The sequence below is a fragment of the Arachis hypogaea genome, chromosome 11 (assembly GCF_003086295.3).
Source record: "Arachis hypogaea cultivar Tifrunner chromosome 11, arahy.Tifrunner.gnm2.J5K5, whole genome shotgun sequence".
Classification (NCBI taxonomy): domain Eukaryota; kingdom Viridiplantae; phylum Streptophyta; class Magnoliopsida; order Fabales; family Fabaceae; genus Arachis; species Arachis hypogaea.
The window spans coordinates 49539087-49564865 of NC_092046.1; the positions used below are offsets into that span (position 1 = coordinate 49539087).

Genomic DNA, 25779 nt, shown 5'->3' on the forward strand with positions numbered 1-25779 from the left:
CAACTCCCTGGAACTCCCAAAATAATTCAAAGCTACTCCTATATATACTACTCTTCTCATCTTCTAGTTGGCTCTTCAAGTCTTGGGCCTTTGGATCTTGAGTTTGAAGCAGTTCTTTTCTTCATTTGGGCTTGGCTTTACTTGCAGAGAGAAAGTGTGAAGTGGGCAGAGACTTTAGCTTAGGGCGTTAGGGGTGTTAACGTTTAGTGAAAATATGAGTTCGAGAACGGTAGTGACAATCAACTTTCTCACTAACATTCCTAAGTAAAAGCCACGTTAACTTCAATGTTAGTGGCACAAACGTTGCCACTAACGTTGCCTCTAGGTCCTTCGCACACGTTATTGGGACTTAACTTTCCCAATAACGTTGAAAAGCCCCCTTTGCTCCTACGTTAGAGCCCACGTTAACTTAGTTAACGTGGCTCTTTAACGTGGGCTTGCCATCCTTCGAGAATGTTAGTGACATTCAACATTGTCACTAACGTTCCAATGTGCCCCCATGTCTCACGTTAGAGCCCACGTTAACTTAGTTAACGTGGCTCTTTAACGTGGCATTGCTTAGCCATCCCCAACGTTAGTGACAATGTTGAGTGTCACTAACGTTGTCTCATCATTTACTCATCCACATTAGCTTCCACGTTAACTAAGTTAACGTGGGAGTTAACGTGGCTCACAGTGGCTTGTGTGGCTCCTTCTAACGTTAGTGACAATGTTGAGTGTCACTAACATTGGCCATCACCTTCTTCTTTCACGTTAGCCTCCACGTTAACTAAGTTAACGTGGAAGTCAACGTGGCTCCTTGGGGTTGTGTGGTTGCTTCCAACGTTAGTGACAATGTTGGGTGTCACTAACGTTGTTGACCACCCTTGCCTCTTCACGTTAGGTCCCACGTTAACCAAGTTAACGTGGGAGTTAACGTGGGATTGTGCACTTAGGCCAACGTTAGTGACAATGTTGAATGTCACTAACGTTTTCTTCCTTTCCCCCTTTTAACGTTAGAGGCCATGTTAACTAAGTTAACGTGGACTCTAACGTGGCCACTTATGAGCATTGGCCAACGTTAGTGATAATGTTAAGTGTCACTAACGTTGGCTCGAATTTCCTTCTTCACATTAGAGTTCACGTTAACTTAGTTAACATGACTCTTAACGTGGGTAATGATGGCTTCGAGAGCGTTATTGGCAGTCACTTTTCTCATTAACTTTGCAAGTTACCTCCCATTCCTTGCTTCCTTTGGTCCTGAAATCAGGCAATAGAGTGCATCAAAGTTCTAGTCCAAGTCATGGGTAATGCAGCATATAATTTGTCACTAAACTCATGCAAAATCCTCATGAAATCATGTAAAATGCACAATGTATGCTTGAATCCAGGTGTAAGTGAATATCTACCCAAAACTAGCTTATTTCCTAAGAAAATGCATGAAACTACCCTAAAAACAGTAAAGAAAAGGTCAGTGAAACTGGCCAAAATGCCTTGACATCATACCCATGGACCAAAGAGGCAAGATTAAGCCTTCCCTTCAAGCTAATGGATCCTATAACACTACAAGAAAATAAGCTTTCTGCCACGCTTTTAAAGCGTGCCGAAAAGTGCTAAAAAGGGTGCCGACAGCTTTTCGCCACGCTTTTTGAGCTATCGGCACGCTTTTAAAAGGGTCACATCTGCGAGCGTACCGGTTGCTCTATCGCCATGCTTTTGTGGATCTATCGGTACACTTTCTTTTTTGCCACACTTTTAACTCTCGCCACGCTTAAAAGCGTGGCCATATGTATTAACCTATCGGCACGTTTTAAAAGCGTACCAAAAAGTAAAAGATATGACTACGCTTTTGAAGCGTGCCAACAGTAAAAGATATGGTGTTGCTTTTGAAGCGTGCCAATAGTCAAAGAATCATGGACCTATTGCCACGCTTTAAAAGCGTGGCTATATCTCTATCAAATTAAAAAAAAAAATTTTATGCTTTTACAGTACTCTAATGTACTCCAAAAATAATTAAAAATATTAATAAAAATCTGTGAATATCATTTAAAAAAAATTAATTAATGAAAATTAGTATTACATTAAGAAAATTCAAATCAAATTAGCTATATCAATCTCTTATAACCAAAGTAGTTATAAAATACATTGGGATAAAAAATTATCAATACATATAAAACTTATTAAAAGTCATTAACTTATTCTATCTCTTTGTCATTTTTTGTGTAGAAATAAAGAAATTAAGAAATAAATATCAATAATCCAAACATAATATTGTTGAGTTTCGCAGTTTATAGTCAAAAAGTCATGATGTTGAATCTTGTAGCTCACAGCATTGTGCTTTAGAGAAAGGAGATGGCCCTCTTGGAAGAACTTCTATCATTTTTGTAGCACTTGAGGATTTTATATTCTTCATGCATGACTATCGATGCAGTTTCTTTACTTCCCATTCTTCTTACCTGCAACAAGTTTAAAAGAAATGCCATGAAAACACACTCAACCATTTTATCTTCAATAATGATTTCAACAAGTCTAAGCACAATTACACAAAACATACTACAATTTTGTATTGTAACTATAAGCTTGAAAATGTTGTTATACCTTCACAACTATGCAGGAGCAACCAGTTACCTTCCTAGCTTTTCCTTCTGAATCAATCTTGCATAACTGCAAGGAGGGCGAAAAAGATTTATTTAAAGGAAACAGAAGTTTGAGAGGATATGAATTGCACGGCAGAACAAAGTTTCAAAGACTTATCCCAGCCTATTCTCCAAGAGTCTTTGCACTTGGAACTGTCAGCAAACTAACATTATGCTCAGCAGGAGCTGCTGGCTCGGTAGCCACAACAGTTTTCAGATATGAAATCTATGAAAAAAGTGACATTTTTTATGAATCTATGAGAAAATTGAATAAATAAGACATTAGATAAATAAAATGGAACATACCCAGACATCCTTGTTGATAGAAAAAAAGAGCAATCTCTTCTTCACTGTACAGGGAAACAAAACAACAATAATATACCGAAAAATCAAATCTTGTGCTATGAAGCTTTACAACAAATATTTTCGTAATTTCCACAGAATAAACATTGACAGTACAAGCATATGATAGTACCAGCTACTCATTCAGGACTTGACAAGAAAATCTGAGTCAGCAGAACACACTCCTAATAACTCATCATGTGACAAAATAAAACACAGGTTTTCATTACAATTTTCCAAGAAAATATGTATGTGCATCATTGAATTTTCTGACATTTTGCAAAAATGTAACCATTTTGTGACAGTTTCTAGCATGTATACACAGGTATGGCACCTTGGAGCCATAACTTAGCTTTATAGCATGCATGCATCAATTATGGAAATCGATAGAATTAACACCTAGTATTTCTCCAACAACCAAATTAATCCATAGAATTAAGAGCTATATAGTTATATATACTACAAACAAGCCAATGACAACTGTTTCTCAATCAAATAAGAATTACTAAGATTAAATTTAATCACAAAATAGTAGTGTTAGTCACATATTGAGACAATTACAATTCGGTATTAATAGTCTCCATTGAACAATTCAATTACTACGCATGAATCAAGAACAAACAGAGAAAGACACACCAAAAAAAAGAAACATACATACAATGTAGTATGTATACCCCATATACATGCTTTTCATAAAAAGAGGTTCGCTTTTTACAAATGAAATCAATGAGAAAAAGTTAAGAGAAAACCAATGCTACTACTTTTTCTTCAATTCCATAGTGGAACCTTTAATTAATTTGGACCCTGTTGTGTGCACATATGCTTCTACTATCACACATATTTCTATATATACTAACAAATATTACACTAAACTAAATATATAAAATCTACCTGCAAGACATCTTGTTGTGGAGAAGAAGGCAACATAGTAGAAAGAAGCTCAATGCTATTTCTAGCAACATCAAAAGCTTCCTTAGTTTGTTCAGGAGTAAAACTCTGCACAGGAATATCATCATGCTGAGTCTGGTGTGGAAGATCAAGTTCAGCCTCAGACACCAAACGTAGAGGAGTGAAAATAGGCGCCAAGCTCCCGTTGTCATGGCTAGGGAATCGAATACCCCTTGATTTCAGACTCTGAACCACAAAATAGAAACAAGCAATCAACAATAACACTAACAATAACCCACACTAGCAAATTCAACAGCTAGAGCTAGTAACTAACCCAATCAATTTAGCCTAGGAAAAAGAACTTTGTATACCTATATATACACACAGAAAAAGAACTCAAAAAAACCAACCAAATTTCACAGAAATAAAAAAGAGGAAGTAGAGGAAAATAGAGACTAGAGATAAGCAAATGCAAGCAAATTAAGAAGACCTCTTTCTCATTGAACATTGGAATCTAGATGAGAACCACAGGGAAATTGGAGCTTCCAAGTTCAAGATCATCCTGGATGGGTTCATACTTGTAACGCTACTCTGGTTTCTTCCAGAAGAGCTTGACCAAGATGATGATGATTCCCATGTACAGTCTCTCCAGATGCAGCTGCTCCCTTCTTCCTTGGTGCAGCTTCAGTACCTAGTTAAACAGAAACAAGATTGCATTAACGAAATGATGATTGACGGAAAACACAACTACTAAAGATCTGAAAATAGATCGTGGAGGTACCTTCTCTGAAGCCGCTCTTGAATTGGCAAGGCACGTGACGGAGGTACCTCATCCTGCCAGTGCCGGTGGTCTTTCTGCGGATGGCCTTCACGCTCCAGTTATCTGTAATAAAAAACACAGACTATCAACTACAGTCAACAAGTCTCACATTGAAGGAAACATCATTTCAGGTTCTGTGATTAACCATGATTGAACTACTAATCATAGACATCCCAATATATATATAATTTCATTACAATTTACAAAGTACAAACAACACACCATAGTAATTTTCCATACAATGAAGCCTCAATTTTCCACCAAAAACACCAAACGAAAGAAATCTCAATTTCACCAAAAACACCACACACAATGAACACCAGAAACCCTCCAATTTTCCACGTCACATGAATTTCACCAATTGAAACCACAAACACAAATTACTAAAAAGCAGTATTCATCAGAGATACACGCATTCAAATAATAATAGCAAGAAGAAGTGAGATTAGGATGAAGAAAAGAATACCTAACAATATTCCTATGTTGCATTTCCTTGAGGAGAGAAATCTCGCGAATTGCAGTGCTAGGAACGCCTTCATCCTCATGCTCAAGGTGAATCTTCTTGAGAGCGATGGTCTCATTGGTAACGCGGTCGCGAGCCTTGAGAACGACGCCGTAGGTTCCTTCCCCAATCTTCTCAACCTTCTCGTACTGCAATGAATGAAGCAAGCAAAAAGCGATGAATTGGAATATGAGGAAAAAGATAGAATCGGTGAATGAAGTGAGGATTAAAACTAAAATGTGTAGAATCAGGAATCATGAATGGAAGAAATTAGGGTTTACATTCATCTTGCGTGCAGTGGGGGAACCGCAGGCGGAGCAGCGACTCTTTTGGAGGTGAAAGCTGCGGTGGCCGCACCTCACACAGAGGGTGTGAGTCTTGTTCCTCCTCTTCAATTGACTCGTGGTACTTCCTCTTCTTCTCCGAAGCTTCGATTGCGGAATCGGCGGAGGGCTTCTCCTCTAAGGTTTTCCTCTTCCTCTTCTCCTCCCCGATGGAGGTTCCGAATCCAACGAGGGTGCGTAGACAGAGCAGCGCCGATTCCTGGGTGCGTAGATGGAGCAGCGTTGATGGTGCAAGAGACCGTTGAGAAACAATTAGGGTGCGACAGAGAGAGGGCTGGGTGTGAGGGTTAGATGAAGGCGAGCTGGGTGGTGCGACGGTCATCGCAATCGGCAGTGATGAACAGCCGCTGGGTGCGACGGCTTCTAGCTAGGGTTAAAGGAGATTTGGAGATAAAAGTGAAATGTATGTATGACGGCTGTTATCACTTCTGCTAGGTTAAAAGTGAACTTAAAAAAATGTTTAAGTGTGGAAAAAAAAAGGTGGGAAATTAAAATTTTGGGGACCTCTATTGGTATGTTTTTGAAGGGTACCTAAATAAATATGAAAATTAAATTTTGGGGGATAAAACTTTACCGGCACGCTTTTGTAGGGTGCCAAAATAAACACAGCATATGGGCACGCTTTAAAAAGGTGACTATTGAAAGACAAACTAGCCACGCTTTTTAAGCGTGCCGGTTTCTCTCTATGGCCACGCTTTTCAAGCGTGGCAAAATAAAGCGTAGCCAAATTTCAAATCAGTGGCCACCCTAAAAAAAGTGCCGATTTCCTTCTATGGCCACGCTTTTTAAGCGTGGCAAAAAAAGCGTGGCCAAATCACAAATCAGTTACCACCCTCGTAAAAGCGTGGCCATTGACCACTTTTGGGCACGCTTTAAAAGTGTGGCAAGAAAAAAGGGTGCCGACAGGCCTTTTTTCTTGTAGTGTAACATCAAAGTGCCCAAAATCTCAACATTTTCACCCAAAAATTTTGAAATAAAGGGTTGGGAAAACTGGAAGGATATTGTGGCTTACCTCTTGAACAATGTTATGGACTTTGTAGAGCTCGATGCTGTGGTTGCGTGGCCGTAAACGGTGTGGCGATCGAAACTCTGGATCGAAAGTTATAGTGGATTGAACAAAGAGCAAGGGTTTGAACTTTGAGAGAGTTCTTCCCCCTTTTCTTTGCTATGTTTCAGCGTGTTTGGCTTAAGGGAAGGGGAAGAAGAGCTGTGCTCTTTTTGTTTTAATGGGTTAGGTTGGGCCAAGGGCCCAATACGGGCCCAGTTGGTCCGGTTTGGCCCGTTCGGCCTAATCTTTGGCCAACTTCTTTAAAGTTAGTGTCGAAATTCTCGTTTTAATTTTTTCTATCATATTAAATCATAAAAGTCACATTTCTAATTTTCTAGAATAAATTTTAATTTATGAATTAATTATCCATTAATTAACCGGATTTTACATTCTACCCACATAAATAGGAATTTTACCCACAAAATTCGGATTTAGTTACCTAAGAATAGGTGCGGGTAGTTTGTTTGCATTTCCGATTCAAGTTCCCATGTATGCTCCTCAATACCGGCTCGACTCCACGCCACTTTAACTAATAAAACCACTTTTCCTAGTAACTGTTTAATACTCGTGTCGTCAATTCTAACCGGAGTCACCTGAAGTGTCAAATCTTTCCTTAACTAAACCGATTCAGGTTCTAACACATGGCTAGCATCAGGAGTATACTTCCGAAGCTGCGACACGTGAAATACGTCGTGCATGTTCGAAAGGTGAGGTGGTAGAGCTATCTGATACGCCACCGGTCCAACCCTCTCAAGAATTTGAAACGGACCGATGTATCGAGGATTCAGTTTCTTCGTCTTAATCGCTCTACCTACTCCTATTATTGGAGTAACCTTAAGGAAAACATGGTCTCCTTCCTAAAACTCTAAAGGTTTCCACCTCTGATCTGCGTAACTCTTCTGACGACTCTGAGCAGTGACCATACTATCTCGAATTTTCTTAACTTGTTCTATAGTTTCAGCTATCATCTCAGGCCCCAATAAGCTATTCTCCCCAGCTTCATACCAGCATAGCAGAGATTGACACTTTCTCCCATACAGAGCCTTATATGGATCCATTTCGATGCTCGCATGACAGATGTTGTTGTATGCAAACTCCGCTAGCAGCATATACCGATTCCAGCTCGTCGACTGGTCCAAAACACAAGCCCTCAACACATCTTCTAAGGTTTGAATTATCCTATTAGACTAACCATCTGTTTGAGGATGGTAAGCTGTACTCAAGCTTAATTGGGTTCCAAAAGCTCTCTGAAATGCATCCTAGAACCTTGAAGTGAAACGAGGATCTCTGTCAAAAAATATAGTAGCAGGCACACCATGAAGTCTCACAATCTCCTTTATGTATAAATGTGCTAGCTCCTCAAGGGTATAGTTCATCCGAATGGGCAAAAAGTGAGACAACTTCGTCAGTCGGTCAACAATCACCCAGACAGCATCAAAACTGGCTCTAGTTCTCGGCAAGCTCGATACAAAGTCCATCGCAATGCTCTCCCATTTCCATTGCGGAATCTCCAAGGGTTGCAAAGTCCCGGAAGGTCTCTGGTGTTCAATCTTCACTTTCTGATAAGTTAAGCACTTTGAAACATGTTCCGCCATGTCATTTTTCATACCAGGCCACCAGAACATACCTTTTAGATCTTGATAATCTTGGTGCTTTCCGGATGAATAGAAAACTCACTACTATGTGCTTCCTTCAAGATATCCTGCCGTAAGGTTCTGACATCCGGCACAATAATTTGGTCCTTGAACCTCCATAATCTGTTTTTATCCTCTGACACTCTCTATCGCATTCCTTGCTCAATATCCTGTAATACCTTCTGCAATTCCTTGTCATCCTACTGAGCTTTTACAATCTCAGATTTAAAATTACTTGAAATTTACAGCTGACCCAAACATAGAGTACTGGACACTTCTTGAACACCTATCTTCAAGATCTCGAATGCTTTAGGTAACTCCTCTTCTCTAAGCATCATCCAAGCAGCACACAATGATTTCTAACTTAAGGCATCCGCCACAACATTTGCTTTTCCTGAATGGTAATTCAGCTCAAAGTCGTAGTCTTTCAACAACTCCATCCACCTCCTTTGCCGCATATTAAGCTCTTTCTAATCAAAGAGATATTTCAAGCTCTTATGATCAGAAAAAACTTGAATTTAACCCCATAGAGGTAATGCCTCCACACCTTCAATGCAAACACAACCGCAGCAAGTTCCAGGCCGTGCGTCGGGTAATTAACTTCGTGAGGTCTCAACTACCGTGAGGCATACGCCACCTCATTACAGTGCTACATCAGCACATACCACAGACCCTTTAGTGAGGCATCACAGTACACCTCAAATGGTTCATTCGGTTCAGGTAATACCAACACAGGCGGAGTGGTCAACTTTTGCTTCAGCGCTTGAAAACTCTCTTCGCACTCAGAAGTCTAAACAAATTGCACATCTTTGGGGGTTAACTTTGTCAATGGCAAAGCTATTTGAGAAAAGCCTTTGATGAATCTCCAATAACAGCCAGCTAAGCCTAGAAAACTCCTTATCTCAGTTACTGAGGTTGGTTATCCCCACTCCATCACTTCTTTCACCTTAGAAGGATCTACTACTATCCCTTGTTTACTCATTATATGGCTCAGAAACCTCACCTCACTCTTCCAAAACTCACATTTGGATAACTTGGCGTACAATTTTCTCTCTTTCAAGATTTGTAATACAGTCCGCAAGTGTTCGACATGCTCTTCCTTGGTCTTAGAATAAATTAGTATGTCATTAATGAAGACGACAACAAACTTATCCAAGAACGGGCAAAAACTTCTGTACATGTAGTCCATAAACACTACAGAAGCGTTCATCAACCCAAAAGACATCACAATGTATTCATAATGACCATAACAAGTCCTGAAAGCAGTCTTAGTGATGTCTTCATCTCTTACCCTTATCTGGTGATAACCGAATCGTAAATCAATCTTAGAGAAAACTCTGGCTCCTTGAAACTGATCCATGAGATCTTCAATCCTCAGCAGTGGGTACTTATTCTTTACTGGGACCTTATTCAGTTGCCTGTAATCTACACAGAAATGCATACTCCCATCTTTCTTCTTCACTAGTAACACCGGCACTCCCCACAGAGAAACACTAGGTCAGATAAAGCGTTTACCCATTAAGTCTTCCAATTGAGCCTTGAGCTCAGCCATTTCTAAAAGCGACATTCTATAAGGGGCAATCGAGATCGGCCCTGACCCAGGTACCAACTCAAATGCAAATTCAACCTCTCGGGTAGGAGGGAATTCATCAATGTCGTCCGAAAACACTTCAGGAAATTCACAAACAATCGGAACCTGCTCTAAGCTTTGTTCACCTCCCGAAACACCCGTAGTTAATAACATAATACCATGACATTTACACCCAGAACAGTTTACTGTCATAGACCTCAAATAGTAACTATTCACCACTACCGGTCCTTCCGATCCTTCCGGCATAAAATACAACACCTTCTCAGAACAATCAAGCAAGACATGATTCTTAGATAACCAATCCAATCCCAAAATGAGATCTAGACCAATCATCGGTAAGCAAATCAAGTCATGAACGAAGTCACATTATTGAACCTGAAATGAGACTTGTGGACATCCTAACCTAGTCAGAATGGCTTCATGAGTGGCATTATGCACCTTCAAATCATAACCTAGGACCACAATTTTTAATCCTAACTCACTAGCCTTTTCAAATACTATGAATGAATGAGTAGCTCCAGAATCGAATAAAGCATTCAAAGTTTTACCGGCTACTTCACATTTACCTCGCATAAGCAGCTTATCAGATCTATCGGCACCTATAGTTGAGGTAGTAAACACCCGACCAGGCTGTTGTGCTCTCTCAGTACCTTGCCTCTGCTTCTCTGGATAGGTTGAGGCTCTATGCCCTGCCTACCTACATGAATAGCACAAGCCCCAACCAGCCTTGCATGGGATTCCAAGATGATGACTCTCGCATCTAGCACAAGCGTGGTCATTTAGAGGCTGCTTCCTAAACCTTCTCCTTGAGCAATTGTTGTTGTTAGACTTTCTGAAACTAGCCTGACATTAAGTCTGCTGTGGTACAAAGCCTCCACACTTGAATGTCTGACCCATAGGAGCAAAGGTCCTTCCTTGGTTCTGCTGGAAAGGTCCCCTATGACTTTATTTTTCTGCCAGTGCCCTTTTCACACAGTCTTCAGCCACTCTGCTCTTATTCACCAACTCTGAGAAAGTCCTGATCTCCATCAGTCTTACTAAATTGAAGATATCACTCCGGAGCCCGCCTTCAATCTTAATGCACTTCCACTCCTCAAAGTCTTCAAGAGCTCCTTGACAAATGCGAGAAAATCTGCATAGTTCCTCGAACTTGTTAGTATACTCAGACACGGACATAGCACCCTACTTCAGCTACTGTAACTCAAGTTTCTTTTCCGTCCTGAGAGAATCTGGGAAGTATTTCTTATAAAATTCAACCTGGAAAGCATCCCAGGATATAGGATCATCAGCATGTTACAGGAGGTATCGTGTAGCCTGCCACCAATGCAATGCTTTCCCAGTGAGCTAGTAGGTAGCAAACTCGACACACTGCCCTTCAAGCACCTGCTGTGCTTGCAGCGCTCGCTCCATGGCCTGAAACCAAGTATCGGTTTCATTCAGATTGGTGGTTTCCTTGAAAACAGGAGGATTAACTTTCAGGAATGCTGACAGTGTCATTGGCCTATTTTCACCATTTCTCCCATTACCATTATTGTTCATTTGCTGCCCCAGCGCCTCAACAGTGGCATGCATAGTAGCAGCCATATTCTCTAATACAGCCATAAAGTTCACCGGGTTATTTGTGTTGGTTTTTGGCCCCTGAGTACTAGAACGACCCCTCCCATGGCTTCAACCGCGTCCACGAGGCGCCATCTGGTACTAATACACACCAAACAATCAATATCAAGTTGATCAGTCTCAATATCGGAAGTCTAGTACTTCAAAGTCCCAAATGCATGCTCATGAACATTTATGCCAGTTATATCAGTCAGATATCCTAATAGCACATAAACACACACATAGAGAATGCACAGAAGCATAGTCAATCCGTCCTTCAGGCTCTACAGGAACAAACGGCTCTGATTCCATAATATAATACCCTACCACGCAGATCCTTATGCTTAAGTCATAAGACAGAGGTGGCGAGGTATTACGACCTCTAAAAGTAAAATTATATATACAACAATAGTGAAAAAGATTTTAACTAAGAGCCTTTGAAGAAAAAAGGGATAAAGCAAAATCGTTAAATTGAAAAGCGCAACACTCACGATGCGATAAAGTAAGCGAAGAAGATAAAGTAAGCTAACACAGATATATGTACAATAGAGTGCCAAAATGCAGATAACGAAGCTCAAAACTCAGTTCGTGAAGATAACTAGTCCGAGCATATAAGTATACATACATACAGACATATATATATATATATATATATAACCTAAAAGACAGAGTTACAGAACCTGTTTCTCCAAAATAACCTCTAAGACGAGTTAATACATCATATACATCGAAGTGGAGATAATAAGTATCTAAACAAATACAGATAGCGAAAATAAAGCCCCGAGAGATAACGATGTTCACTAAGTCAGAAGCTTCCACCATTCCTCAGCGCGGAGCCTCACGTCCTGCATCTGAAAATCATAAAATCCGCATGGGTAAGTGATGAGCGGATAATTTATACGCTTTTTGGCATTGTTTTTAGGTAGTTTTTAATATGTTTTAGTCACTTTTTATTATATTTTTATTAGTTTTTAAATAAAAATCATATTTCTAGACTGTACTACGAGCTTGTGTATTTTTTTGTGATTTCAGGTATTTTCTGGCTGAAATTGAGGGAGCTGAGCAAAAATCTGATTCAGGCTGAAAAAGGACTGCAGATGCTGTTGGATTCTGACCTCTCTGCACTCGAAATAGATATTCTGGAGCTACAGAAGTCCAAATGGTGCGCTCTCAATTGCAATGGAAAGTAGACATCCAGGGCTTTCCAGCAATATATAATAGTCCATACTTTGCTCAAGGATGAACGACGTAAACTGGCATTCAACGCCAGTTCCATGTTGCATTCTGGCGTTAAACGCCAGAAACAGGTTACAAGTTGGAGTTAAACGCCAGAAACAGGTTACAACCTGGTGTTTAACTCTAGAAATAGCCTAGGCACATGTAAAGCTCAAGTCTCAGCCCCAGCACACACCAAGTGGGCCCCAGAAGTGGATTTCTGCACTATCTATCTTAGTTTACTCATTTTCTGTAAACCTAGGTTACTAGTTTAGTATTTAAACAACTTTTAGAGATTTATTTTAGACCTCATGACATTTTAGATCTAAACTTTGTACTCTTTGATGGCATGAGTCTCTAAACTCTATTGTTAGGGGTGAGGAGCTCTGCTGTGTCTCGATGAATTAATGCAATTATTTCTGTTTTCTATTCAAACACGCTTGTTTCTATCTAAGATGTTCATTCGCACTTCAATATGATGAATGTGATGATCCATGACACTCATCACCATTCTCAACCTATGAACGCATGCCTGACGACCACTCCCGTTCTACCTTCGATTGAATGAGTATCTCTTGGATTCCTTAATCAGAATCTTCGTGGAATAAGCTAGAATCCATTGGCAGCATTCTTGAGAATCTGGAAAGTCTAAACTTTGTCTGTGGTATTTCGAGTAGAATTCAGGGATTGAATGACTGTGACGAGCTTCAAACTCACAAGGGTTGGGCGTAGTGACAAACGCAAAAGGATCAATAGATCCTATTCCAGCATGAGTGAGAACCGACAGATGATTAGCCGTGCGGTGACAGCACACCTGGACCATTTTCACTGAGAGGAGGGATGGTAGCCATTGACAACGGTGATCCACCAATACACAGCTTGCCATAGGAGGAACCTTGCGTGCGTGAAGAAGAAGACAGGGGAAAAGCAGAGATTCAGAAGACAAAGCATCTCCAAAACTACAACATATTCTCCATTACTGCATAATAAGTATTTATTTCATGCTCTTTTATTTTTCACAATTCAAACTGATAATCATAATTAATCTCCTGACTATGATTTACAAGGTAACCATAGATTGCTTTAAGCCAACAATCTCCGTGGGATCGACCTTTACTCACGTAATGTATTACTTGGACGACCCAGTGCACTTGCTGGTTAGTTGTGCGGAGTTGTGAAAAGTGTGAATCACAATTTCGTGCACCAAGTTTTTGGCGCCGTTGCCGGGGATTGTTCGAGTTTGGACAACTGACGGTTTATTTTGTTGCTTAGATTAGGAAAAATTTTTCTTTTTGGTTTAGAGTCTTCTATTATTGTTTTTGGTTGAAATTTCTTTTTTAAATCCTTATTTTTTCTTTTTAAATTTTTTGAAAATTTTATAAACTGATAATTGAGTTTTTTCTGTTTGAGTTTAGTTTCATATTTTAAGTTTGGTGTCAACTGCATGTTTTTATTTTCTTTTAAATTTTCGAATTTGTGTTCATTGTTCTTTCTTAATCTTCAAGTTGTTCTTGTTTATTTTCCTTGTTTGATCTTTGGTTTGTCTTGTTTTGTGTCTTTTCTTGTTTTTCTCGTGCTTTTTCAAATTTTTAGTTTCAAAAATTTTTATTTATTAAATACCTTGTTAAAACACGTTAAATTTATAGCTCAATTGGCTAGAGTGTTGTGCTTATGTTCTTGGTAATTGGCTATCTTCCTTTTAAAACTTTTTCAAAAATAATTTTTCTTTGATTAAATCTTGTGTCAATTTTTAAGTTTGGTATTCTCTTGTTAATTTTCCTTTAGTTTTCGAAAATTTCATTGTGGTTTTCTAAAAATTTTAAGTTTGGTGTTCTATCTCCATGTTCTTATTGTTCTTGTGAGTCTTCAAGGTGTTCTTGAGTCTTCCTTGTGTTTTGATCTTAAAATTTTTAAGTTTGGTGTTCCTTGGTGTTTTTCCTCCAAAATTTTCGAAAATAAGGAGCATTAGATCTAAAAATTTTAAGTTGTGTGTCTTTTGTGTATTTTTCTTTTTCATCATAAAATTCAAAAATAAAAAAAATATCTTCTCTAACTATTTTTGAGCAAATATTTCGAAATTTTTTCAAAAAAAATTCAGATTTTTATTTTAAAATTTCTATTTTACCTTATCTTAGTTTTAAAATTTTCAAAATTCAAATTTTTTTCAAAAAAATCATATCTTTTTCAAAATTTTATCTTATCTTATTTCAAATTTCAAATTTCAACTTTCAAAATTTCAAAATCTAATTTTCAAATTTAAAAATTAAATCTTTTCAAAAATTAAATCTTTTTCAAATCCTTATCTTATATTGTTGACTTTTTTGAAAATTCAAAATTCAATTTTCAAATTTCAACTTTCAAATTTCAACTTTCAAATTTCAAATTTCAAATTTCAAATTTCAAATTTCAAAATTTAATTTTCAAATTTAAAATTTAAATTTCAAACATTTTAATTTAAATTCCTTATCTTCTCTTACCTAGCTTATCTTATCTTTTCTAAATCTCAAATCTTAAAATCAAATCTTTTTCATATCTTTTATTTTATTTTGTTTTATTTTCTTACAAGTATCTTTAATTTTAAAACATATCTTTTTCAAAACTTCCTAACCAATTTCTCTCTCTTCATTTTTTTCGAAAATCCTCACCCACATCTTTTTCAAATCTTTTTAATTAATTAATTTAGTCTTCAATTTTCTTTTATTTCTTTTTTTTTTCTAATTTTCGAAAATATAGTCAATTTTTCATTTATTTTATTTTATTTTATTTCATTTTAATTTCGGTTTTCAAAAAAAAAAATTTTGTAATCCGCAGCATCTCCCTTTCTCCATCATGGACCAAAGTGGAAATGAACAGTCCAGAAGGACTCTGGGGTCATATACTAACCCCATTACTACTGCATATGGGAGTAGCATCTGTATACCTCCCATCAAAGCAAGCAATTTTGAGCTAAATCCTCAGCTCATTCTCATGGTGCAGTAAAACTGCCAGTATTCCGGTCTTCCACAAGAAGAACCTACTGAGTTTCTGGCACAATTCTTACAAATTGCTGACACAGTACATGACAAAGAGGTAGATCAGGATGTATACAGACTGTTACTATTTCCGTTTGCTGTAAAAGATCAAGCTAAAAGGTGGTTAAATAACCAACTCACAGCAAGCATAAGGACATGGAAACAATTATCAAACAAATTCCTGAATCAATATTTCCCTCCAAAAAGGATGACACAGCTAAGGCTGGACATCCAAGGTTTTAAACAAGAGGATGATGAATCCCTTTATAATGCCTAGGAGAGGTACAGAGGGATGCTAAGGAAATGCCCCTTTGAAATGTTTTCAGAGTGGGTGCAATTAGACATCTTCTACTATGGGCTTACGGAAGGAGCTCAGATGTCCCTAGACCACTCAGCTGGTGGATCTATACACATGAGGAAAACTATTGAAGAGGCTCAAGAGCTTATTGATATAGTTGCTAGAAACCAACATCTGTACATAAGTAATGAGTCCTCCATAAAAGAAGAAGCCAAAGCAGTGTCTACTGAACTTGGTCCTCCAGAACAAGTTGCTGAAATCAATCAACAATTGTGCTTTCTAACAAAACAGCTAGCAGAATTTAAGGAGATGCTACAAGACACTAAAAATTCGAATAAAAATATAGAGGCACAATTGAATCAGACAAAACAGCAGTTATCAAAGCAGATAACAGAAGAGTGCAGAGCTGTTCAATTAAGAAGTGGAAAAACATTAAATACCTCACTTCAGACCAGTAGGAAGCTAAGAAAAGAACAACTGACAGAGGATGAGCAAAATATTATTCAAAATCCCTCTGAGGACAGTAAGGGCCCAGAGAGGAAAAACTCTAGCGTTCAAACACCAGAAAAGGATGCAAGGTTGGCATTAAACGCCCAACCCACGCGCAGTTCTGGCGTTCAAACGCCAGGAACAGGCAAGGAGCTGGCGTCAAACGCCCAATGGAAGCTCAGTTCTGGCGTTCAAATGCCAGAAATAGGTAGGAAGTTGGCGTCCAACGCCAATCAAGCTTCCAACCCTGGCATTCAAACTCCAGTGAGGGATCAGACATACACAAGTGCTGATAACAACCCCTCTAAAAAGGCTTCTCCAACCACTTCTGTAGGAAATAAACCTGCAGGAACCAAGGTTGAGGAATACAAAGCCAAGATGCCTTATCCTCAAAAACTTCACCAAGAGGAGCAGGATAAGCAATTTGCCCGCTTTGCAGACTATCTCAGGACTCTTGAAATAAAGATTCTGTTTGCAGAGGCACTTAAGCAAATACCCTCTTATGCCAAGTTCATGAAAGATATCTTGAGTCATAAGAAGGATTGGAGAGAAACTGAAAGGGTTTTCCTCACTGAAGAATGCAGTGCAGTCATTCTGAAAAGCTTCCCAGAAAAGCTTAAAGATCCCGAGAGCTTTATGATACCATGCATATTGGAGGGTAATTGCACCAAGACAGCTTTATGTGATCTTGGGGCAAGCATCAACCTAATCCCTGCATCCACTATCAGAAAGCTTGGCTTGACTGAAGAGGTCAAACCAACCTGGATCTGTCTTCAACTTGCTGATGGCTCCATTAAATACCCATCAGGCATAATTGAGGACATGATTGTCAAGGTTGGGCCATTTGCCTTCCCTACTGACTTTGTAGTGGTGGAAATGGAGGAGCACAAGAGTGCAACTCCCATTCTAGGAAGACCATTCCTAGCAACTGGACGAACCCTCATTGACGTCTAAAAAGGGGAGATAACCCTGAGAGTCAACGAGGATGAGTTTAAGTTGAATGTTGTCAAAGCTATGCAACATCCAGACACATCAGACGACTGCTTGAGCGTCGATATTATTGAATTCCTGATGGAAGAGGTCAATATGACTGAGAGTCTCGAATCAGAGCTAGAGGACATTTTTAAAGATGTTCAGCCTGATCTGGAGGAACCAGAGAAGATAAAAGAACCTCTGAAAACTCCTCAGGAAGAGGAGAAACCTCCTAAACCTGAGCTCAAACCACTACCACCATCCCTGAAATATGCATTTTTGGGAGAAGGTGACACTTTTCCTGTAATCGTAAGCTCTGCTTTAGAGCCACAGGAAGAGAAAGCACTAATTCAGGTGCTAAGGACACACAAGACAGCTCTTGGGTAGTCCATAAGTGATCTTAAGGGCATTAGCCCAGCCAGATGCATGCACAAGATCCTATTGGAGGATGATGCTAAGCCAGTGGTTCAACCACAGAGGCGGCTAAATCCTGCCATGAAGGAGGTGGTGCAGAAAGAGGTTACTAAGTTACTAGAGGCTGGGATTATTTATCCTATTTCTAATAGCCCTTGAGTGAGCCCTGTCCATGTTGTCCCTAAGAAGGGAGGTATGACAGTGGTTCATAATGAAAAAAATGAACTGATTCCTACAAGAACAGTTACAGGGTAGCATATGTGTATTGACTACAGAAGGCTCAATACAGCCACCAAGAAGGATCACTTCCCTTTACCATTCATAGACCAGATGCTAGAAAGACTAGCAGGTCATGAATACTACTGCTTTTTGGATGACTATTCAGGTTACAATCAAATTGCAGTAGATCCTCAGGACCAAGAGAAAACAACATTCACATGTCCATCTAGAGTATTTGCATACAGAAGAATGCCTTTTGGTCTGTGCAATGCACCTGCAACCTTTCAGAGGTGCATGCTCTCTATCTTCTCTAATATGGTAGAGAAATTTCTGGAAGTCTTCATGAATGACTTCTCAGTATTTGGAGACTCATTTAGCTCCTGTCTTAACCATCTAGCACTTGTTCTGAAAAGATGCCAAGAGACTAACCTGGTTTTAAACTGGAAAAAATGTCACTTTATGGTGACTGAAGGAATTGTCCTTGGGCATAAAATTTCGAACAAGGGAATAGAGGTGGATCAAGCTAAGGTAGAGGTAATTGAAAAATTACCACCACCCACCCATGTTAAGGCAATCAGAAGCATTCTGGGACATGTAGGATTCTATAGGAGGTTTATAAAGGATTTTTCAAAAATTGTAAAACCTCTGAGCAATCTGCTAGCTGCTGACACGCCATTTGTGTTTGACACAGAGTGTCTGTAGGCGTTTGAAACCCTGAAAGCTAAGCTGGTCACAGCACCAGTTATTTCTGCACCAGACTAGACATTACCATTTGAACTAATGTGTGATGCTAGTGACCATGCCATTGGTGCAGTACTGGGACAGAGGCATAACAAGCTTCTGCATGTCATTTATTATGCTAGCCGCATTTTAAATGATGCCCAGAAAAATTACACAACCACAGAAAAAGAATTGCTTGCAGTGGTTTATGCCATTGACAAGTTTAGATCATACTTAGTAGGATCAAAAGTGATTGTGTATACTGACCATGCTGCTCTTAAATATCTACTCACAAAGCAGGATTCAAAACCCAGGCTTATAAGATGGGTGTTGCTTCTGCAAGAGTTTGATATAGAAATAAGAGACAGAAAAGGGACAGAGAATCAAGTAGCTGATCACCTGTCCCGGATAGAACCAGTAGCAGGAGCATCCCTCCCTCCTACTGAGATCTCTGAAACCTTTCCGAATGAGCAATTGCTTGCTATTCAGGAAGCTCTGTGGTTTGCAGACATTGCAAACTATAAGACACAAGGTTCTCCTTCTGTAACCACGGAGAGGAAGCATGAAAAGCTTCTCTCAATACAGAGTCAAACAAAACTACCACATTCAAACTCTAAGTTTGGTGTTGGGAGGCCACAACCAAACTCTAAGTTTGGTGTTGAGAGGCCCCAACCCTGCTCTGATTATCTGTGAGGCTACATGAGAGCTCACTGCCAAGCTATTGACAATAAAGAAGCGCTTATTGGGAGGTGGTGCACGAATTGTGAATCACACTTTTCACAACTCGTACCACTAACCAGCAAGTGCACTGGGTCGTCCAAGTAATACCTTACGTGAGTAAGGGTCGAATCCCACGGAGATTGTTGGTTTGAAGCAATCTATGGTTATCTTGTAAATCTTAGTCAGGAAGTCAACTATGTTTATCAATTGAATTGTGAGTAACCAGTAGAGCATAAATTAAAAGTACTTGTTGTGCAGTAATGGAGAATATGTTGGAGTTTTGGAGATGCTTTGTCTTCTGAATCTCTGCTTTCCTCTGTCTTCTTGTTCACGCACGCACGTCCCCCTATGGCAAGCTGTGTGTTGGTGGATCACCGTTGTCAATGGCTACCTTCCATCCTTCCAGTGAAAACTACGCTCACGTGCTCTTTCACAGCACGGCTAATCACCGGTTGGTTCTCGATCCGGTTGGAATAGGATTTACTATCCTTTTGCGTCTGTCACTAACGCCCAGCCTTTAGGAGTTTGAAGCTCGTCACAGTCATTCAATCCTTGAATCCTACTCGGAATACCACAGACAAGGTTTAGACCTTCCGGATTCTCATGAATGCTGCCATCAGTTCTAGCTTATACCACGAAGATTCTGATTAAGGAATCTAAGAGATACTCATTCAATCGTATATAGAACGGAGGTGGTTGTCAGGCACGCGTTCATGGTTTGAGGAAGGTGATGAATGTCACGGATCATCACCTCCATCACAGTTAAGCGCGAATGAACATCTTAGATAGGAACAAGCGTGTTTGAATGGAAAACAGAAATACTTGCATTAATTCATCGAGACACAGCAGAGCTCCTCACCCCCAACAATGGGATTTAGAGACTCATGCCGTCAGAGAATACAAAGTTTAGATCTGAAATGTCATGAGATACAAAATAAGTCTCTAAAAGTTGTTTAAATACTAAACTAGTAGCCTAGGGTTACAAAATATGAGTGGACTATGATGGATGATGCAGAGGTCCACTTCTGGGGCCCACTTGGTGTGTGCTGGGGCTGAGATTTGAGTGAGTCACGTGCAGAGGCCATTTGTGGAGTTGAACGCCAGTTTTTATGCCAGTTTGGGCGTTCAACTCCAGTTTTTGATCCTTTTCTGGCGCTGGACGCCAGAATTGGGCAGAGAACTGGCGTTGAACGCCAGTTTACGTCGGCTATCCTTGTGCAAAGTATGGACTATTATATATTTCTGGAAAGCCCTGGATGTCTACTTTCCAATGCAATTGGAAGCATGCCATTTCGAGTTCTGTAGCTCCAGAAAATCCAATTTGAGTGCAGGGAGGTCAGAATCCAACAGCATTAGCAGTCCTTTTTCAGCCTGAATTAGATTTTTGCTCAGCTCCTTCAATTTCAGCCAGAAAAATACCTGAAATTACAGAAAAATACACAACTCATAGTAAAGTCCAGAAATATGAATTTTTACTAAAAACTACTAGAAATAGACTAAAAACTAACTAAAACATACTCTAAACTATATGAAATTATCCCCAAAAAGCGTATAAAATATCCGCTCATCACAACACCAAACTTAAACTGTTGCTTGTCCTCAAGCAACTAGACAAATAAAATAGAAGACTAATAGGTTGAGAAGCAATAATATCTCAGAGTTTTTGATTGAAGCTCAGATTCTAATTAGATGAGCGGGACTAGTAGCTTTTTGCTTCTGAACAGTTTTGGCATCTCACTTTATCCATTGAAGCTCAGAGTGATTGGCATCTATAGGAACTCAGAATTCAGATAGTGTTATTGATTCTCTTAGTTCAGTGTGATGATTCTTGAACACAGCTTCTTTATGAGTCTTGGCCGTGGCCCTAAGCACTTTGTTTTCCAGTATTACTACCGGATACATAAATGCCACAGACACATAACTGGGTGAACCTTTTCAGATTGTGACTCAGCTTTGCTAAAGTCCTCAATTAGAGGTGTCCAGAGTTCTTAAGCACACTCTTCTTTTTGCTTTGGACCTTGACTTTAACCGCTCAGTCTCAAGTTTTCACTTGACACCTGCACGTCACAAGCACATGGTTAGGGACAGCTTGGTTTAGCCGCTTAGACCAGGATTTCAGTCCTTTAGGCCCTCCTATCCACTGATGCTCAAAGCCTTGGGATCCTTTTTAATTGCCCTTGCCTTTTGGTTTTAAGGGTTATTGGCTTTTTCTGCTTGTTTTTTTTTTTTTCTGCAAGCTTTGTTCTTTGCTGCTTTTTCTTGCTTCAAGAATCATTTTTATGATTTTTCAGATTATCAATAACATGTCTCATGTTCATTATTCTTTCAAGAGCCAACATATTTAACAGTCTTAAACAACAAATTCAAAAGACATATGCACTGTTCAAGCATTCATTCAGAAGACAGAAAGCATTGCCACCACATTTAACCAATTAGAATTTGTTTTATTTAAACTCGAAATTTTATTGCTTCTTATTCAAAAGATCTACTATTTTATTCATGTTTAATGATGATGAGAAAAATAAACTATAGCTTAATTGGAGATAAAATCAAAATAGATACTAATTACTACTATATGACTTCTAAGGTACTTTTATAAGGACACTGTCACAGAGTTAAGGCAGAAATTGGAAATTAACAACCTTTATTCTGGGGGTATGGGGGTTCCTCTGATCCTTGGGAGGCTTGGTATCACAGAAGATTTTTGGCGCTTCAGTTCCCTTAAGTCACGTCCCTGCTCCTCTTGTTCTTTAAGCATATGGGTCAGCATTTGACTGTGTTCCTTCTGTTGTTTTATTATTTGCTCCATAGCTTCCTGTATGTTGGTGACAGACGTCTCAAGATATTCCCAATATTCCGCTTGAGGAATCTCTGGGAGGAATTCCTGTGCTCTCTTCTTGATATGTTCCTCCTGTGCTTGTTGTCTCTCCATTGATGCTTTGGTGATTGACTTTTCAATTAGGATATATTCAGTTATTCCCATCTTGACTCCAGCGTCCTTGCAGAGCAGAAAAATCACGCTTGGATAAGCCAACCTGGCCTTTCTTGAATTTTTGTTAGCAATCTTATAGAGCTCTGTTGAAATCAGCTGATGAACCTCCACTTCCTTTCCCATCATGATGCAATGAATCATCACTGCTCTTTTAACTGTGACTTCAGAACGGTTGCTGGTAGGCAACAGAGAACGCCCAATGAAGTCCAGCCATCCTCTGGCAACTGGTTTGAGATCCTCCCTCTTGAGTTGATTTGGGACGCCCTTTGTGTTGGTGGTCCACCTGGCTCCAGGGATACAGATGTCCTCTAGAATCTTATCCAGGCCAATGTCTGCTCTCATCATCCTCCTGTTGAAGGAGTCTGGATCATCCTTTAGCTGAGGTAGCTTTAGTATCTCTCTGATCTTATCAGGGGTGGTATGAACAATTTTTCCCCTGACCATGGTCCGAAATTCGTAGCAGGCAGTTCCAGATAGTCTTTGCTTGTCAGTCTGCCACATATTAGCATAGAACTCCTGGACCATGTTCCTTCCTACTTTCGTTTCAGGATTAGCTAGGACTTCCCAGTTCCTGATTGGAATTTGCTCTTGGATCTCCGGATATTCGTCTTCTTTCAGATCGAATCTAACTTCCGGGATCACTGATCTCAGACCCATTACTTTAAGATAATGGTCTGAATGTTCTTTAGATAAGAACTTCCCTTGATTCCAAAGTGGTTTTGGAACGCTCTCTTTCTTGCCTCTTGGAGTGTATTGTTTCCCTTTGAGAGCCATAATCTTAGTAGTGATCTCGGATAAACACACCAAACTTAGAGGTTTGCTTGTCCTCAAGCAAAAGAAAAGAAAGGAGAGGGATAGAAGGAGATTGAGGTGCACTTGTTGATGGAGGAGGGGGGAGGCCGAACCCAATTTAAAGGGGTGGGGGGTGGATTTTCGAAAAATTGGAAGAGATAAGATAAAAAGATTGAGTTGAAAAAGATAAGATAGAAGATATAGTTTGATTTTTGAAAAGATAGGATAGATTTTTGAAAAAGATAAATCGGGGTTTTTGAAAAAGATAATATGAAAAAGATATTGAAAAGATTTTAGAGTGAAAAAGATAAGATAGAAGATATAGTTTGATTTTGAAAAGATAGGATAGATTTTTGAAAAAGATAAATCTGGGTTTTTGAAAAAGATAATATGAAAAAGATATTGAAAAGATTTTAGAGTGAAAAAGATAGATTTGTTTTTGGAAAAGATTTGAAAAGAGTTGGATTGATTTTGCAAAGAGGGTGTGTGCTTATGAATTAAGATACATTTGATATTTTGAGGGTAGGATTTTTAGAAATCAGGGTTCTTGACATGTTTATGTAAATAAAATCATGTATTGAATCATAAAATTATAAATTAGAATGGAAATACGTGTGGGATTACTGGATTTGGCTCCTCCCTGTCCTCCTGGCGTTTAAACGCCCAAACACTGCCTGTTTTGGGCGTTCAGCGCCCAAATGCTGATCTCCTGGGCGTTCAGCGCCCAGTTGCTGCCATTCCTGGCGTTCAACGCCCAGTGGGTGGCCATTTCTGGCGTTGAACGCCCAAATGCTGCCATTACTGGCGTTCAGCGCCCAGTGGATGCCCATTTTGGGCGCTGAACGCCCAAAATGCCCCTTTACTGGCGTTTTCTTGCCATTGAACTCTTTTACTCTGTTTTGTGTGCCGAGGTCTTCTGTAAATGATTATTTACCTTGTTGTCAATGAACTCTATATAAAAAATAAAGATAGAAATAGGGCAAAATGCTTAGAGGATTGTTGCCCCATGGCTGGGTTGCCTCCCAGCAAGCGCTTCTTTATTGTCTTTAGCTGGACCTTGCTGAGCTTTTAATCTAGCTTCAGCCTTGAGCATTCTTGCTCAGTGTTGCCTTCAAGATAATGCTTGATTCTCTGTCCATTGACAAAGAACTTCTTATCAGAATCAATATCTTGAAGCTCCACATAACCATATGGTGACACACTTGTAATCACGTATGGTCCCCTCCACCGGGATTTCAGTTTCCTGGGGAATAGCCTGAGTCTAGAGTTAAACAACAGGACTTTTTGTCCTGGTTCAAAGATTCTAGATGACAGCTTTCTGTCATGCCATTTTTTTTATTTTTCTTTATAAAGCTTGGCATTTTCGAAAGCTGTGAATCTAAATTCCTCTAGCTCATTTAGCTGGAGCAATCGTTTTTCTCCTGCTAATTTGGCATCTAAGTTTAGGAATCTGGTTGCCCAGTAGGCCTTATGTTCCAGTTCCATGGGCAAGTGGCATGCCTTACCATACACGAGTTGGTATGGAGAGGTCCCTATAGGGGTCTTGAATGCTGTTCTGTAAGCCCACAGAGCATCATCCAAGCTCCTTGCCCAATCCTTTCTACGGGTATTTACTGTCCGTTCCAGGATTCTCTTTAATTCTCTGTTAGAGACTTCAGCTTGCCCGTTGGTTTGTGGATGATATGGAGTGGCTACTTTGTGGCGAATTCCATACCGAACCATGGCAGAGTAAAGCTGTTTATTGCAGAAGTGAGTGCCCCCATCGCTGATTAACACTCTAGGGACACCAAACCTGCTAAAGATATGTTTCTGGAGGAATTTCAGCACTGTTTTAGTATCATTGGAGGGTGTGGCGATAGCCTCAACCCATTTTGATACATAGTCAACTGCCACCAGAATATAAGTGTTTGAGTATGATGGTGGGAAAGGTCCCATGAAGTCAATTCCCCATACATCAAACAACTCTATTTCCAAGATCCCTTGTTGAGGCATGGCGTAACCATGAGGCAGGTTACCAGCTCTTTGGCAACTGTCACAATTACGTACAAACTATCGGGAATCTTTATAGAGTGTGGGCCAATAGAAGCCACATTGGAGGACCTTGGTGGCTGTTCGCTCACCTCCGAAATGGCCTCCATATTGAGATCCGTGGCAATGCCATAGGATTCTCTGTGCTTCCTCTCTGGGGACACACCTACGGATAATTCCGTCTGCACATCTCTTAAAGAGATAGGGTTCATCCCACAAGTAGTACTTTGCATCAGTAACTAATTTCTTCTTTTGTATTCTATTGTACTCCTTGGGTATGAACCTTGCAGCTTTATAGTTTGCAATATCGGCAAACCATGGTGCTTCCTGAATGGCAAATAGATGCTCATCAGGGAACGTCTCAGAGATCTCAAGAAAGGGGAGGGACGTCCCTTCCACTGGCTCTATCCGGGACAGATGATCAGCCACTTGGTTCTCTGTCCCTTTTCTGTCTCTTATTTCTATATCAAACTCTTGCAGAAGCAATACCCATCTGATGAGCCTGGGTTTTGAATCCTGCTTTGTGAGT

General features: G+C 39.7%; 1 protein-coding gene across 1 annotated transcript; it reads right to left on the bottom strand.

Moving 5' to 3' along the window:
• Positions 1 to 7416: 7416 nt before the first annotated feature.
• LOC112721350 (uncharacterized) lies at positions 7417 to 8154 on the bottom strand. Its single transcript, XM_025772417.1, has 2 exons — positions 7984 to 8154; positions 7417 to 7689 (listed from the first exon to the last, which is right to left on the bottom strand). Exons 1-2 carry the CDS (start codon positions 8152 to 8154, stop codon positions 7417 to 7419), a joined length of 444 nt encoding a protein of 147 aa, XP_025628202.1.
• Positions 8155 to 25779: the final 17625 nt, after the last annotated feature.